This window comes from Scylla paramamosain, chromosome 37, assembly GCF_035594125.1.
Source record: "Scylla paramamosain isolate STU-SP2022 chromosome 37, ASM3559412v1, whole genome shotgun sequence".
Classification (NCBI taxonomy): domain Eukaryota; kingdom Metazoa; phylum Arthropoda; class Malacostraca; order Decapoda; family Portunidae; genus Scylla; species Scylla paramamosain.
Window position 1 is genome coordinate 3,071,174 of NC_087187.1, and position 16,327 is coordinate 3,087,500.

At 43.0% G+C, this 16,327-nt stretch overlaps 2 protein-coding genes across 9 annotated transcripts in view; one reads left to right on the forward strand and one right to left on the reverse strand.

Moving 5' to 3' along the window:
* LOC135091358 (multifunctional protein CAD-like) overlaps positions 1-16,327 on the forward strand; it is a 64,436-nt gene that overhangs the window by 3,943 nt on the left and 44,166 nt on the right. For all 8 annotated transcript variants that reach the window (XM_063988926.1, XM_063988929.1, XM_063988927.1 and 5 more), the window contains exons 6-24: positions 108-257; positions 672-781; positions 1,078-1,217; positions 1,738-1,971; positions 2,181-2,331; positions 2,806-2,876; positions 3,284-3,487; positions 3,627-3,845; positions 4,367-4,504; positions 4,919-5,041; positions 6,053-6,215; positions 6,763-6,894; positions 7,276-7,451; positions 7,882-8,081; positions 8,655-8,862; positions 9,254-9,472; positions 9,594-9,792; positions 10,041-10,192; positions 10,547-10,651. In XM_063988926.1, coding sequence (XP_063844996.1) covers positions 108-257; positions 672-781; positions 1,078-1,217; positions 1,738-1,971; positions 2,181-2,331; positions 2,806-2,876; positions 3,284-3,487; positions 3,627-3,845; positions 4,367-4,504; positions 4,919-5,041; positions 6,053-6,215; positions 6,763-6,894; positions 7,276-7,451; positions 7,882-8,081; positions 8,655-8,862; positions 9,254-9,472; positions 9,594-9,792; positions 10,041-10,192; positions 10,547-10,651 — 3,094 coding nt within the window. The remainder of the gene's footprint in view (positions 1-107; positions 258-671; positions 782-1,077; positions 1,218-1,737; positions 1,972-2,180; positions 2,332-2,805; positions 2,877-3,283; positions 3,488-3,626; positions 3,846-4,366; positions 4,505-4,918; positions 5,042-6,052; positions 6,216-6,762; positions 6,895-7,275; positions 7,452-7,881; positions 8,082-8,654; positions 8,863-9,253; positions 9,473-9,593; positions 9,793-10,040; positions 10,193-10,546; positions 10,652-16,327) is intronic.
* Positions 11,330-16,327, reverse strand: part of LOC135091359 (uncharacterized) — a 15,400-nt gene continuing 10,402 nt past the window's right edge. The window contains exons 7-12 of the mRNA XM_063988935.1: positions 16,048-16,175; positions 15,513-15,678; positions 14,930-15,196; positions 14,025-14,204; positions 13,542-13,616; positions 11,330-13,048 (exon numbers count right to left, since the gene is read on the reverse strand). Coding sequence (XP_063845005.1) covers positions 12,185-13,048; positions 13,542-13,616; positions 14,025-14,204; positions 14,930-15,196; positions 15,513-15,678; positions 16,048-16,175 — 1,680 coding nt within the window. The 3' untranslated portion in view covers positions 11,330-12,184. The remainder of the gene's footprint in view (positions 13,049-13,541; positions 13,617-14,024; positions 14,205-14,929; positions 15,197-15,512; positions 15,679-16,047; positions 16,176-16,327) is intronic.

The window sequence follows — 16,327 nt, forward strand, 5'->3', positions numbered from 1 at the left end:
ATGTACTTGTAAGAAAATTATACTAACTCAGTAATCCTGGCTTATGTAATCATGGCTTATTACCACCACATCACCCCTCACATTACACACCAATCTCCATCCACCAGCGTGCAGTTCCACCCCGAGCACTGTGCTGGCCCAGAGGACATGGAGAGCCTGTTTGATGTGTTCCTGGAGGCGGTGAAGCAGGCCAGCCATGGTGTGACGAAGGAGGCCTGGGATCTGCCAGCCACCCTCACCTCACACATCAGCTATAAGTGAGTAGGAAGTTAGATATAAAGAGTATAGGAGGAAATAAAAGAAAGGATTATGTGTGAAATGGTTCAGGAAAACTTGTGCTTTAAGTTTAATCTGTATGTACCTGTACTGCATTTATTTATTTATTCATTCATTCATTTTTATTGCTGCTACCTTTATCCACACTTTTGATCTCCTCCATAAGGTAATTAAAAGTCATGTTTATAGTTTTGTTTATTTTTTTTTATTTATTTAATTTAATCCTACTCTCACTTCCTCCTTATTTTTTTTATTAATTTCTGTTTATCTTAGGAATTGAACAACAACCTAGTATAAAGATAGACATGTAGGTTATTTTTGTCTTAACATTTGTCTTTGCTGCCATGAAGAACATATCACTTTCACTCTTCTGACTGCTGCCTGTCCCTCCCCAGGCCGCTGCCAGAGGTGCCTCAGGCTGAGACAGGGAAACTCCCCAAGAAGATCCTCATTCTGGGCTCAGGTGGCCTTTCCATTGGTCAGGCAGGCGAGTTTGACTATTCTGGTGAGTTGATAAGTGTGATGTGTTTAAAATTTTCAGTCTGTATTTGGAATCCTTTGTTTCACAAGGATTATTTAAAAAAAATTATTAGCCACTGCTACCACCACCACCACTAGTAGCACTGCCACCACCACCACCACCACCACCACCACCACCATCATCATCACCACCATCACCACCACCATCACCACCACCATCACCACCACCATCACCACTTCCACCATCACTACCACCACCACCACAACCAACACCACCACCACCACCACCAGCACTGAAGCCCACACTGCCTTGCCACACAGGTTCCCAGGCTATCAAGGCCATGAAGGAGGAGGGTGTGGAGTCAGTACTGATGAACCCAAACATTGCCACAGTGCAGACGAGTAAAGGCCTGGCAGACAAGGTGTACTTTCTGCCTATCACTCCCTCTTATGTGGAGCAGGTGAGGATGTTTTGATGCCCTCTCTTTATCCAACACTTGTTCAGGGCATATCAAAACTTTATCTTTTTTGTTCACTTTTCCTTTCTTGCTTTTACAGATGTTTATTTAGTATGAATTTAGAGGTACTGTATTTTTTATAATTTCTCTTGCCCATGCACTGAAAACCAAAAATACATTAAAAATCATTCAAAACATGAGAAGACAGAGGAAACTTATTTGTAATTGCTTGAGGGAACATCCAATTTTGACTATTTTCACCTTTTTTCCAGTGAATGGCTTCAGATCACAAGTAACCATGGATTAATTATAAGGAGAAAGGAACACAGTGAACACCCTCACACAGCAAGGATAGGAGAAGACTAATAAAACAATACACTTGATCACTTTTTCCCTTTCAGAGCATCAGTGATATTATTAACTAGAAAGACAAAGTAATGCAATGAACACCATCACACAATACAAACAAGATCAATAAAACAATACACTCAAACACCTTTTCTGAACACCCATTCACTCGCAGGTCATCAAGTCGGAGCGTCCTGATGGCGTCCTACTCACTTTTGGGGGTCAGACGGCCCTTAACTGTGGCGTGGAGCTGGAGCGGGCTGGTGTGTGGTCTAAGTATGGGGTACGGGTGCTGGGGACTCCCGTGGCCTCCATTGTGCAGAGTGAGGACCGTAGGATGTTTGCTGAGGTGGTGGCGTCTGTTGGGGAGCGAGTGGCCCCTTCTGCTGCTGTGTATTCTGTGGAGGAGGTGAGTGGAGTGTAAGGTTACAAGAAAACTATCTTTACTACACCCTGATGAGTAAACAAGGCAAAGTATAAGAAAAAATTGTCTATAGTAATAACTTGTCATTTTACACCAATTATTGTATTAAGTAAAGTTCCATTCTTCCTTTTACCACAAACATGGGAAGCTGCTTATTGCCTTGAAGTACTGTGCCTTATTGCCTCCTCCCACAGGCACACGAGGCAGCCGAGAGGATTGGCTACCCGGTGCTGGCCAGGGCTGCCTACGCACTGGGTGGTCTTGGCTCAGGTTTTGCTGACAACCCTCAGGAGCTGGCAAAGCTGGCCACCTCTGCCTTTGCTCACTCCCCACAGCTCATCATTGGTGGGTTGCTGCAAAGAGGATTTAGTGCTTCCTCTATTTTATTAGTTTTGTTTGATAATCTGATAAGGTACAAGTAATCTTTTCCTTGCACACTCATGATGTATATTGATTCTTGTTTATCATGGCTCAGGAGTCTCAATTCTTTTCATATGCTATAATGATTCTACTATAGAATGTCCCTTATGAATACAGTTCAGTCTACTCTGTTTAACTCGTTTTGTTGGGCTAAATCAAGCATTATTTTGCTATTTCACAAAATACTTCAGTATATATTAGTACTCATATACTTTAGAGGACATTAGTACATGGATATATAAATTACGAATGATGTAGTAACATTTTCTTAATCATCATTATTGTATTTCTTCACTTGCATCTAGTCAGCCTTATTATTGCTTGTGAGGCTGTACACTCCATCAGCCTAGGTATCATTCATTTTTTGGACCAGTGCTTCATATAAACCTTCTCTTTCAGACAAGTCTCTGAAGGGGTGGAAGGAAGTGGAATATGAAGTGGTGCGAGATGCATATGACAACTGTATCACGGTGAGTTGCCTTCCCAATACTCATACCACCATTACTACTGCGACTCCTACTCCTGCTACTGTTACCACTCCTGCTACTGCTACTAATCACAACATATACTGCTACTACCATCATAATTTTTACTACAATCACTACTATCCATCACCACATATCCCTTACCTTCAACTAATATTTTGCATTTAGTTATTTTCTCATGACTACTACTATTATCACCGCTCTCCTACTTCTGGTATTAATCCTAACATATACCACTATCATCATTACTGCTACAACCAGTACCACCACCACCACCACTATCACACAGCATATCACATGAACTAATCTTCGCAAACACCTTTCCATAAGCACCAACTCATTATTACTGCATTTTAAGATTGACAAACCCCCCCCTTTACACCAATCCTCAGGTGTGCAACATGGAGAACATTGATCCTCTTGGCATTCACACTGGGGAGAGCCTTGTGGTGGCCCCCTCACAGACACTCACCAACAGGGAATACCAGGTCCTGCGTTCCACTGCCCTGTCTGTGGTGAGGCGGCTTGGTGTGGTGGGTGAGTGCAACATACAGTATGCCCTCAACCCAAACTCAGAAGAATATTACATCATTGAGGTGAGGAAATGTATAGATGGACTGACTGGGTGTGTGAAGGGGGGAGAGAGATGGGTGTGGGTATGTGACTAACGTAACCTAACTAAATCCATCCATATCTTAATCTAACCTAACCTAACCTAACCTCCCACAACACCAGGTCAATGCCAGGCTGTCCAGGTCCTCGGCTCTTGCATCCAAGGCCACTGGGTATCCACTAGCATATGTGGCGGCCAAGCTTGCTCTAGGAAGGGCACTGCCAGACCTCACCAACTCAGTCACTGCCTCCACCACCGCCTGCTTTGAGCCCTCCCTTGACTACTGTGTGGTGAAGGTGCCTCGCTGGGACCTCTCCAAGTTCAGCCGTGTATCTACCAAGGTGAGGAACGGTTGGTGGGAAATTAAGGGATGGATTCAGGATAGAGAAGGGAGTGAGGGATAGAGGGGAAAATAAAGAGCCGGATTTTGCTAGGAAGGGAAGTAAGGGTAGAGGGAGAAAGAGGAGATAGAGGGGAGAGAGAGGTGCGAGGAGTAACAAAATAAAGAATGAGTCAGGGAGGGGATAGAATTAAGAAAAAAAAAGGATTAAGAACGATGATGTGGGAGAGGAAAGCATTTCTGAACATGGGACAGATTCCTTCCTTTAACCCTCACACTGCAGGAGTCTTGGTAATTGCTAAGCTGATAAACATGCACCTTTTATCCTCATTAATGCAGACTACTTATTTTGACATCAGAGGGAGCTGGGTAGAGAAGGTGATAGTGGGAGGATGGAAGTAAGAGAGAGAGGCAAGGAGTAACAAACAAAATAAAGAATGAGGCAGAGAAAATATAATCAAGAGAGAAGGATTATGAAAGTCCAATATGTGGTGATGTAATGATTAATATGATTTTTTCCAGATTGGCAGCTCCATGAAGAGTGTTGGAGAGGTGATGGGCATTGGTCGGTCCTTCGAGGAGGCTCTGCAGAAGGCACTGAGGATGGTGGACGAGACACTGTCAGGCTTTGATCCCTATGTCAGTGAGGCAGATGAAAAGGTAATGTTTAGACTGTTCAGAGTTTTCTTGTTAAAATTTATCTGTTTCTTGTCTGGATTATATGTACGAGTCTATTTTTTACGTCTCTCTCTCTCTCTCTCTCTCTCTCTCTCTCTCTCTCTCTCTCTCTCTCTCTCTCTCTCTCTCTCTCTCTCTCTCTCTCTCTCTCTCTCTCTCTCTCTCTCTCTCTCTCTCTCTCTCTCTCTCTCTCTCTCTCTCTCTCTCTCTCTCTCAATAGGATGCATCTTCTAAATCATTTCTTTTACCCTGAGTGGGATTGAGAGATTGGTGGTTGTTATTCTCCCATTTTCTTTTAACAGTGCCTATCATTGTGTTTGTTGTGAGCTTTATGGTATAGCCAGACTCTTTGACTTTCCTTGGCAACAATAGTGACACTCATCCCTTCCCCTCCAGGAGCTGACAGAGCCGACAGACAAGCGGATCCTGGTGTTGGCAGCCGCACTCAGGAAAGGCTGGGACATCGACAAGCTCTACACCCTCACCAGGATAGACAAGTGGTTCCTGTACAAGATGAAGGTAATGAGGAGTTGTATTCACTTTCCATCTAGATATTTTTGGAGGTTATTTGCTTCATTCTCCTCACCAAGATAGACTTTTTTTTATGTAGGAGGGACACCAGCCAAGGGCAACAAAAATCCAATGAAAAAAAGGCCCTCTGTAATGCTGGTCCTCAAATAGGATCCAAAGACTAATTGTTCCTGTACAAGGAGAATGTAATTGTGAGTTCTGCTTGCCTTCTACTTAAACATTTTGATGTGTGCCTCCCCAATTAGGTAGTAAGTAATTTCATTCTGTCCTTTGTTGATTATTGGTGTTTTTCTTTGGATTCCTCATAATCTGCAAGTTTCTTATGTCTATTATTATCATAATCCATTTCCTATGAAGATGGTTTGATTTCCATATGAAGGTAGCGAGTCATTTCATTCCATCCTTTATTGATTACAGGGGCCTTGATGCCTTTCATTCCATCTTTTTATAAGTTACTGGTATTTTTTTGGATCCCTCACAATCTAGAAGAATTTTATGCTCTTATTAGATATTAATCCATACAGTTTCTCCACAGATTCCTCAAAACAGACCCCTAAATCCTTTCAGAGGTCCCAAACATCTCCAAAAGTATCTGATAAAAGCCCTTAATGCTACAGAGACCCTCAATATTTCCTAAGCCCCTATCATTTGTTTATCCCACTTTGCAGCTCATTCTTACCTTAATATCCACACCCAATTATTGAAAGTTAGTCACTTCTGCAGTATACCACCATTCCGAGTTGTATCAGCACTCCCTTCATTCACTGCTGCTTCTTTTTATTGCTCTGCCACATTCACACAAATACACACCTATACAAATCATTCAGGTAATTTGGGAGAGTCAGAAGATTAGAAAAATTTATAGTTGAGGATAATAGGTGGAAGTATGTAGGTATGTTTCAAAGAGGGACTGCCATGTGTTGGTCTGATGGCTTCTTGTAGCTTCCCTATTTTCTTAAGTTTGTACGTTCTTAAATATCTGACACATTTTATCTTCAGAACATCACCAACATGTATGAGCATCTGGAGAGCCTGGCTGAGGAGGAGGAGCTGCCTGAAGATGTGCTGCGGGAGGCAAAGAAACTTGGGTTTTCGGACAAGCAGATTGGAGGAGCGGCTGAGGGCACGGAGCAGGCTGTGCGTGACCTGAGGGAGAAACATGGTGGGTGCCCTGTTTGTTGTAGTGTTCTTGTGGTGCCCTGTGTACTGTGGCCTCCAAGTTGTGTCAAGAGATATTGTTTCAGGTGTGATTAATCGATGTACGGCACCATGACATACCATTTGATTTATGATAGATTAATTGATTGGTGTAAGCTTCAATAATGTACTAGGAAGGAGACTTAATATTCTTTCCTGGATGGATGTTTATGATTATTTAAAAAAAATGGATAGGAGAAAGGGGAAAGTGCACTAGGCAAGCTGCAGATTGAAAATTTGTGTATTGGATCAAGTGTAATATTTTTTTATCACAAAATTGTAAAATACTTTAAAGTAATTTTTCTTAGATTTTGATTCATAAATAAAATCCTGCATTTGTAAATCTCAACAGAAAAAAAATATATCACTCACAGTGTTGAAGAAGTTTCTAAACTTAAGTGTTGATAGTCACAGTTCCATACACAGCCTGTCAGTCAGTCAGTTATCATTAAATCCATCAATCAAGCAGTGAAATCCACCCTCGGTCCTCTCAAGCTATCTTACCTGGACAGGAATCTTGCCGTTCGTGAAGCAGGTGGACACAGTGTCAGCTGAGTGGCCAGCTGCCACTAACTACCTCTACCTGACCTACTGTGGCTCCTCCCATGACCTCACCTTCCCGCCTGGGGCCACCATGGTGCTGGGTGAGTATTCTTGTTGAAGCTAATTACTACCATACCATAAGGTCACAGAATAGTTGAGGTCATTCTGTAAGATCTGTAAAGCTGGTTGTATACTTCAAGGTATAAATATTTATTAGGGCTTACAAGTGTCAACGAATACTTTATACTTTTTATGTGAGAGGGGTGATGGCCAGGGGCAACAAAAAGAGCAAAAAGAAAAGAAAAAGAAAAAAAGAAAGAAAAAGGCCCAGTGAGATGCCAGTCCCAAGAGAAATATCAAAAGAATCATCTCTTTACATACTTCCAGTGACCACCAGCAAAGGCACCCCTAAAGCCACCCATCTCCCCAACTATCTTATCCCATTTTTCTCTCTCCACCACCACCACCACCACCACCACCAGGGTCAGGAGTGTACCGCATCGGGTCGTCAGTGGAGTTTGACTGGTGTGCAGTGCAGTGCATTCGAACCCTCCGCAAGCTGGGCCACCGTACCATCATGATTAACTACAACCCTGAGACTGTATCCACTGACTATGACATGTGCGACCGACTCTACTTTGACGAGATCTCCTTTGAGGTGTGTTGTGGATGAGGGTCGGCTATTTCTGTGCACGTTCCACCCTAGAAAACTTAATCAGCTAAGATTATACTGATTAAAGTTTCACCTAAGATAATTCCTGTCATGACAAAGCCTAGGTTATATGTTAGGGATATATGTTAGGGTAAGGATATGGATTACATAAAAGGGACAGGATTTGGATTAAGATTATTATTATTGTTATGTGCATGAGGGGCGCTGGCCAAGGGCAATGACAGCAACACATATAAGGGCTCACTGAGGTACCAATCCCTAAAGAAAGGTCAAAAGAATCACAAATTGGAAACCTTAACTCATAGGAAAGAGGAAATACAGAAGCAGGCAGGGAGTTCCAGAGTTTGCCAGAAACATGTAGTGACTGATAATCTTGCTGTTCAGAAGAAGGAAGAATCACTAATCTTCCACACAGGTTGTAATGGACATCTACAACCTTGAGAACCCCCTTGGTGTGATCCTGAGCATGGGGGGGCAGCTGCCAAACAACATAGCCATGGACCTGCACCACCAGAACGCCCACATCCTTGGCACATCCCCAGAGTCCATCGACGGTGCTGAGAACAGATTCAAGTTCTCGCGCATGCTGGACAAAATTGGAATCTCCCAACCACAGTAACTATTTTTCTTCTTTTTTTCTTTACTAATTTCTTTATGCAAGAAGAGCACTGACCAGGGACAACAGAAATTTATAAAAAAAGGTCCATTGATAAAAAAAGAAAAAAGACCTACTGTGATTGTGATTGTAATATATCTATTTGTCCTCCTCATGATTTCATCAAATCACCACATCCTTGACATTCCTTATGATCCCTCGTAAAACCTCAAAAGTTCCTTGTTATACTTAGTTCAACCATTGGAATTTCTTGCAGTCACCAGGTGGAAAGAGTTCTCTAACCTGAAGTGAGCACAAGCATTTTGTGAGGAGGTGGGCTTCCCTTGCCTGGTGCTCTTCCAAAAACTCCTTATTACACCTCATTAAACCACTGAAATACCTTGTAGTCACCTTCTCAGCTCAATCCTTATTCGTGGTTGCCATTTCAAGTGAGTCCTCCAAATGTTCCTATCTTGGGGCATTATTTCATTTAATCCTTTGTCCTTCATGGCCTCATTGATAGTCCTTCCACATGATCCTAAGTCCTCCTCTTCTATGCATTCCTTTCAATTCCAATCCCTTGTACTCTCCAGGTGGAAGGAACTCACTAACCTAAAGTCAGCCCAGGCGTTCTGCGAGGAGGTGGGATTCCCCTGCCTGGTGCGTCCGTCCTATGTGCTCTCTGGTGCAGCTATGAATGTGGCACACTCCCACCAAGACCTGGAGACATACCTCAACCAGGCTGCTGCTGTGTCCAAAGAGCATCCTGTGGTCATCTCCAAGTTCATTCTAGAGGCGAAGGTGAGGACTGGTTCATGACTTGGTGGGTATTTTGTGAGTTTTTTTGACCGTGAACTGGTATCAGCAAGTCAATGTGAGGATCTTGTGTCTTGAGGAACTTATTTTTTTATTTATTTATTTATTTATTTATTTATTTATTTTATTTATTTTTTTTTTTTTTTGTGATGAGTTTTTAATGAACTGGTATAAGCTAGTCAGTCTGAGGATCTTATGTGACTATTTTTTTTGCAGAATGTCATTAGCTTTAGCAGAATGGTATTAGCTTATCCATCAGTCTCTCTTACTCCACCAGAATGAACTGAGTTAGCTGGTCAGTTTGTTGATCTCTTACCCCACCAGAATGAACTGAATTAACTTACCAGTCTGTCAATCTCTCCCTCCACCCCAATAGGAGATAGACGTGGATGCGGTGGCAAGTGACGGAGCGCTGGTGTGCATGGCGGTGAGTGAGCACGTGGAGAATGCCGGCGTGCACTCAGGTGATGCCACGCTGGTTACGCCACCGCAGGACCTCAACTCAGAGACGCTGGCCAAGATCACCTCTATTGTGGCAGCCATTGCCCGGGCCCTGGAGGTGAATGGCCCCTTCAACATGCAGCTCATTGCCAAGGTAAGCCTGTGACAGTGGTAATGTTTAAAAGTATAGATTTTTTATAGATCAACCCTTGAACATGCAGCTGATTGCTTCACTACACTCAATCTGTCTAACCCATCCTCTGTTCCACCAACAGGACAACCATCTGAAGGTGATAGAAACAAACCTGAGGGTGTCACGGTCCTTCCCCTTCGTGAGCAAGACACTGGACTTTGACTTTGTTGCCTGTGCCACCCGGGTCATCGTTGGGGAGGAGGTGCTGCCCTCTAACGTCCTGAGGGGCTGTGGACGAGTGGGAGTCAAGGTGCCACAGTTTAGCTTCTCACGGCTGGCAGGTGTGTGGTTAAAATGCTTGTACAGGTGCTTAGGTGCTCAAAGTAGTGATATATTGTACTGATATTTCTGACAAGAAAGGCAGTGTCAGGCAGCTACCTACTATTGTTGTTGTCTTCACATGCTCTTTTTTAATCCAACTTTGTGTGAGTGATTGAGAGAGAGAGAGAGAGAGAGTATGTGGGGTTTTATTTTCTACTGTTCTATTTGAGGCCCCATAGCTGCATCATGATCACTGCTTCACCCACAGGAGCTGACGTGATGCTGGGGGTGGAGATGGCTTCAACAGGAGAGGTGGCTTGCTTTGGGGAGAACCGCTATGAGGCGTATCTCAAGTCCATGATCTCCACTGGCTTTGTTATCCCTCAGAGGTCCATCCTGCTCTCCATTGGCAGCTATAAGGTAATGCAAACATATCCTCCTCTTCATCCTTTTCCTCTTTCTTCTCTCTACTCCTCCTTCATCACATCTTCATTCTCAGGAGCAACATAGGAGGACAGTGAGGACAAGAATCCCCCTTAAACAAAACTGCCTGTTCTGTGTAGAATATTACAACTTTTGATTTGCAGTGTGTGAGAAAAAGGGTTGAGATCAGATTGAGATTACAGCATGCAGGAAGGAAAAAGCAAAGACAGGAATAAATAAAAACTTTTCTGTAATTACCGCTTCTTTTTGGGATAGTTTTCTGGAATAAGTATCCAATATAGATAGATAAGCATAGTGCAGATGAGTAAAGTGTTTTGTTCTGCCGTTCAGCACAAGAATGAGTTGCTGCCGGCAGTGAGGACGCTGGCACAGATGGGTTACAAGCTCTATGCATCACTCGGCACTGCTGACTTCTACTCCACTCACGGCATTCAGGTCAGTACTTGTTGTGGCAGCATGTCTTCCTTCACCTCGCTGTTTCGTTGACCTATGCATTACATCAATATCCTGTCCTAGCAGAGTGATGGTTTAGGTGGTAGCACATCTCACTAAAATAGAGGAAGTCTTGAGTTGAAACCCCAGTATGCAATCAGGGTATTTTAGACAACTTCCGGCTTCTATGTTCACTTAGTTTTGAATCCTCACCAGTCCATCCTGTATCTCTGTCACAAAGTCAAGGAGGGAGATATTTATCCCCTTCACTGCAATATACAAGAATTCACAGCACTACAAGCTACATATGAAATCTTGATAAGCACCAGATGAAAGAAAAAAAGACGAAAAGAATAGGTTTTGCAATTTCTAGCCTGCATAATGTTTGGAGGTGGCTGTAGGATGAGAAGAAATGTCCCATAGTGGTTTGTGATAAGGGGCAAATGTACCAAATAGCAATGAATGGGTTAATACATACATACATAAAGGCTGTCTTCTCCAGAAAGGTGGATAGCCAAGACAAGGCACACAACTTTCACACACACACATTCACATGCCTCTCTCAGCCCCTTGGCCCTTGACAGAGAAGAGAAAGTACTCCTGCCATCACTTCATGGGGATCATTTGCATATATAATTCAGTGCACAAAGCTTGATAAAATGAATACATGACACTCAAAGATGACAAGATGATTTATTGAGAGATATGCACGAATAACTTACACAATAATGAGGATACAACTTAACATACATAGATATTTACAAAGAATAGTGACAGAGCCAATACACAAGATAATGATGTTTGTTAAATACTCTTTATATGTATGTTGGAATGGTATTTACAGCTGATTCATTCACTCTGGGTGAATAAGTCTTAAAACATCACTTGCTCAAAATTTGTGATGGGTGACCACTACAAACCATTAATCCACCCATCACTCCTGTCAGTCCATCTGTCAACCATTTAGTCAGTGTGTCAGTCAGCCATTTAGTTAGAACATCAATTATTCAGCCAGTCAATCTATCTGTCAAGTATTTATTTTGATTAATGCACCCGTCAGCCAATCAGTCACCTCATCCATTTGTCAACCATTTAGTCAGCCAGTCCATCAGTCAATCATTCAGTCAGTTAATCCATCACTCAGCCATTCATTCAGAGTTAATCCATCACTCAGCCATTCATTCAGTCTTTTTAACAGTCAAACCAGCTTGCCAATTAGGTGTTTAAAAGCTGTGGTGGCTTTCTTCATTACTAGACACTCATTCAACCATCCAGTCAGTCAGTCATACCAACCAGTCATTTTACTTCTTAGCCAGTCACTTAATCAGTCATTAATTTCTCACTCAACCACTCAACCAGTCAGTCACTCCACTCCACAATCAGCCACTCATTTATTTTCATTCCTCAGCCAGTTTCTCATTCAGTCAGTCCACTCGTAAATCAGTCAGTCCAGTCCCAAGTCAGTCAGTCACGCAGTTCATTCACCAGTATCTTCTCTACAACACCAACTTAACTTCTATTTACTTTCCACTGGAGCTATAGGTCAGTGGATTCATCATCAGCATCATCAGCGTCCTCATCTCGCAAGTTGAGGAAATTTGGTTCAGGGCTTGGGGAAGTTGGAGAGGTTCGGGTGTCAGGCACATCACTCCCTATGGGGTTGGAATGTTGAGGTGTTGTGAGTGTTGGGGAGTCAGTTTGTGTGGGTGGTGAGAGTGTTGGGAGCTCTTCAGGTAATGGGGCAGGATCAGCAGGTGGGATGGTCGGGGAGCTAGGGAGGCTGGAGGCTGGCGAGTCACAGGGTAGTTCCATAATGTCCAAGTCACTGTCTGTGTTGCTGAGTATCCTGGCAACATCACTGTGCTTCTTAGAGTCAATGTTCTGAAAGGCTGGGGCAGTGTACTGGCGGTCCATGCCAAACATTGAGTTGCGTTCTGGTGGGGGCTGAGGTGGCGGCTTGTTGAACTCCCAGTTTGAGCCTCGGGACGGAGTGGTACTGGGCACCAAGTCATGCTGTTCGTTGACGCTCCATGACGATGATAACATGTCTCTCACTCCACCTCGTGATGCCACATTAAGTTGCTCCACTTGTCGGCGCAGCAAAACAGCATCCTCATTGTTCCCAGTTTCATCGAGCAAAGTGGCCATGTTGCCGGTGAGGAGCAGGTACATGTAGGCCTGGGGGTAGGCTCGGTTGCGGTTTGAGGCTCGTGCCATGGCCAAGAAGTGCCGGGCAAAGAGTCTCAGGACAGGCCCGGCTCTGAGGTCCTTGACGCGCTGCACCTTGGAGTCCAGGCGGATGGTGGACGGTCGCTTCTTTGTGTTATTGATGCTGTTCCTCTTTGCCATTTGTGCCTCCACCTGCTCCTTCCGCTTCCGCCGTATCTCATGAAGCTTCCTCTGTGATGGAGAGAGGTGGGAAGCATTGACTTGATGTTGTGAATGGTGTGAATAACTGTTGTGTGTTCATGGCTGCATGTTAATCATCCATGGCCTGGGACTCATATAGGCAAAGTGTGATTTTAAGAAAGTTCAGTTCACAAGTTCTTGGAGTTATGAATAAAGTAAATTTGTCTCTTGAGCTAATATGCAAAAATAGATAAAATTTCAAATAGTTTACAAAGAAAATAAAAACATTAAATGGGAGTATATGACTGACCATGATATACACATTTTCTCTTGACAAACTGTTTTTAAGAATATAACTCATAAATTAAGATTTGTCTATATTGATTACGTGTTACTGGTCAGCACATTATTTCTATCATGTCTGCAGCAAGAGAGATGAAATTAGAAGTAGCAGTAGTAGTAGTAGTAGTAGTATTAGTAGTAGTAGTGTAAGTAATAATGAAACTATGTGACATAACATCCACATCATCCTGAAATGACTCACCTTTTCCTCAGCATCACCATCGTCTTCCTCCGAGTCACTGCGTAGGGCATTGTCATTCTCCTCTGTATTGTTGTCCTACATGGGGAGAGGAATGCGTGTGTTAGTGGCTGAAAGACTGAGAATATCAATTGTACTCTTTCTCTGTGGTTGCTGTTGTTTGTCAGGGGGAGTATGTGTTTGTATATTGTAGGTATATAGAATGGGGAAACAGTGGATTAGTACATGCTCTTGGTTCTTCTTAAATATCTCCATAGATACTTGAGGTTCTGTCTCTTGTCTTCATTCTATCTTAGCATTACTTCTATTCTCTAATCCCTTGCTTCTGTTAATCAGTTACTTTTATTCTTTCCCTTATCAATCTATCTATCTATATACCAAGCAGGCAATCCTACAAAGCATTCACACAATCTCTCTCCACTCACATAAATGTTTCTTCCGCCTAAACATACCTAGCATAACCTCCATCCTTCCATTCACCCTCACCTCTGCAGCCAGTTGAAGGAGTGTAGGGTTGATGTGCTCTAGGCCAAAACTCTCCATAGTCACCAGTCTGAAGAGCTTACGGATATTGAGACGAGGGTAGAAGTCTGAAGCCATGCGCATTCTACTCATGGTGTGCATTACGTAGATCGGCAGGTTCTCCTTGATTCTCTTGACTGTCAACTGTGTGAGGGAGGGGGAGAGAGAGAGAGAGAGAGAGAGAGAGAGAGAGAGAGAGAGAGAGAGAGAGAGAGAGAGAGAGAGAGAAAAAAAATTAGAACATGCAAGGACAGGAACGAATAGAGACTTATGTTAATGTTGATTTCCTTGAGGAGGTTCCTAGAAAGAGGTTTTTTGAAAGTTTGTCACCCCCTGCAGTCTCCTGATTGTATTCTTGTAATGCAGGGACTCTGAACCTTTTTAACTCTTTCCCTGTGATATGCAGCAATTCTCAGTACTCAAAACTGTGAAATCTATATAAGCATCTAGAAAAAAGAAAGGGGCTAGAAGAATAGATGTTGCAATTTCTGGACAGTATAGTCTCTAGTGGTGGCTGTCGAGCAAGAAACGTCTCAGAGTGGTTAGCAGGTAAGGAAAGATGTGCCCCTTGAAGTCTTTAAGTACTGATCACATATATTACCCAGAATGCAACAAAATGCAGTCAGAACATATCATATGCATCCAGGAATTCATCAGTAAATAATAACAAGTGTAATAACAGATTTATCAATGTGATGACAGAAAATCTAACCATATATCTATCAGCATTATAGAATCTATTATTAAAAGAGCCCATAAATTCATCAGTACCATATGTAGTTGTGAATTGATAGGTGAGTCCATGCACTCCCTGTTACAATTGTAGTGTTCTTAAGCTTCATCCCACTCAAGTACCTCCCTCTCTTTACCTGAGCTTGCCGGATGTACTTCTCAGGAATGCTCTTCATCATATTGCACGACATGACAAAGTAGTGTGGCAGGGACTCTGTCGATAGGCTTTTGTATAGAATTTTGAGGTAGGTCTTGAGTTTTATGCCTAGTCGAGGTTCCTGCCAGTCCCTGAAGTCCTTCTCGCACATCCAGAAGAGAATATAGCGCAGGTGTTGGTTCTGCAGGCAGGGGACGTCCTCCAGGTGGTCCCTCAGCAGGTACTCCACCCACAGGAGCAGCCGCATCTGAGGGAGAGAGGATCAAGGAGTTATAATGGGATTTCAGTGGTTTTCATTATTTTTTCAAGGGATTACATTGGTTTTTAGATTATTAGTGATTTAAGAAGTTAGTATTTTTGAGGATTACAAGTCTCTTCAAAGGATTATAATGCTTTTAGAGGTTATAAAGGTTTTCTGAGAGATTTTAATCAGCAACAAACCTTTACATCATGTCTAGACTGTCTGAATTCTCTCTCTCTCTCTCTCTCTCTCTCTCTCTCTCTCTCTCTCTCTCTCTCTCTCTCTCTCTCTCTCTCTCTCTCTCTCTCTCTCTCTCTCTCACCTGCACGTGGCCCAGGCTGCGAAGGAGGATCTGCTCAGCCTTGATGAACTGTATCTGCCACTCAATCTTCATGACTCTATTCGGCTCCTTGGGGTTGTAGTGGCCGATGGGGACCAAGTTACACCCAACTTGCATTGCCTCCTGTATATTGATATCCTTTGGCCACCTGGGGATATTTTTGTTAAGATTTAAAGTGTGTGGGGATGAAGTGTAAAGATCGAAGTCTTTTATTTAACATTTCACAGCACTCAAAGTAATGTATGGGGTTTTTATGTATCTACAAGAGAGAAGGGGACAAAAAGTAAATTTTTTTATTTCTATCTAGTACAGTGTTTAGAGGTGGCTGAGCAAAAGATGCCCCAGGGTTGTGTGTAACTAAGGAAAGGTGTGTCTAATAGTAATGAAAAGGTTAAAGGATGCAGGGATGTGATGTGAATGTTTAAAAGGTGCGGGAACAAAAATTCAACTCCGTCCTTACATACTGAGATGAAATAAATATAACCAGTGGGTAAACACATGAAGCACAGTCACTCACTTGTACATAACCTTTGCCTCGGGATCCAGTATTCCTCTCCGTTCCCTCAAGGGCCACTCAAAGGCACACTGCGGCCACTCCTTCAGCAGCAGAGTTGGGATGAACTCCACGTGAAACTTAGGGCCAATCTGAGGGTATAGGAGTAAGTGTTAAGATGTGTGGCTGGGGTGTATCAAGTCTAATAAGAACCACAAGTATCCATCTGTCACTTCTTCCATCATGGAGGTGTGTGTGTGTGTGGTTGGGGCATATCAGGTCCAGCAAGAATCACTTGAAACAC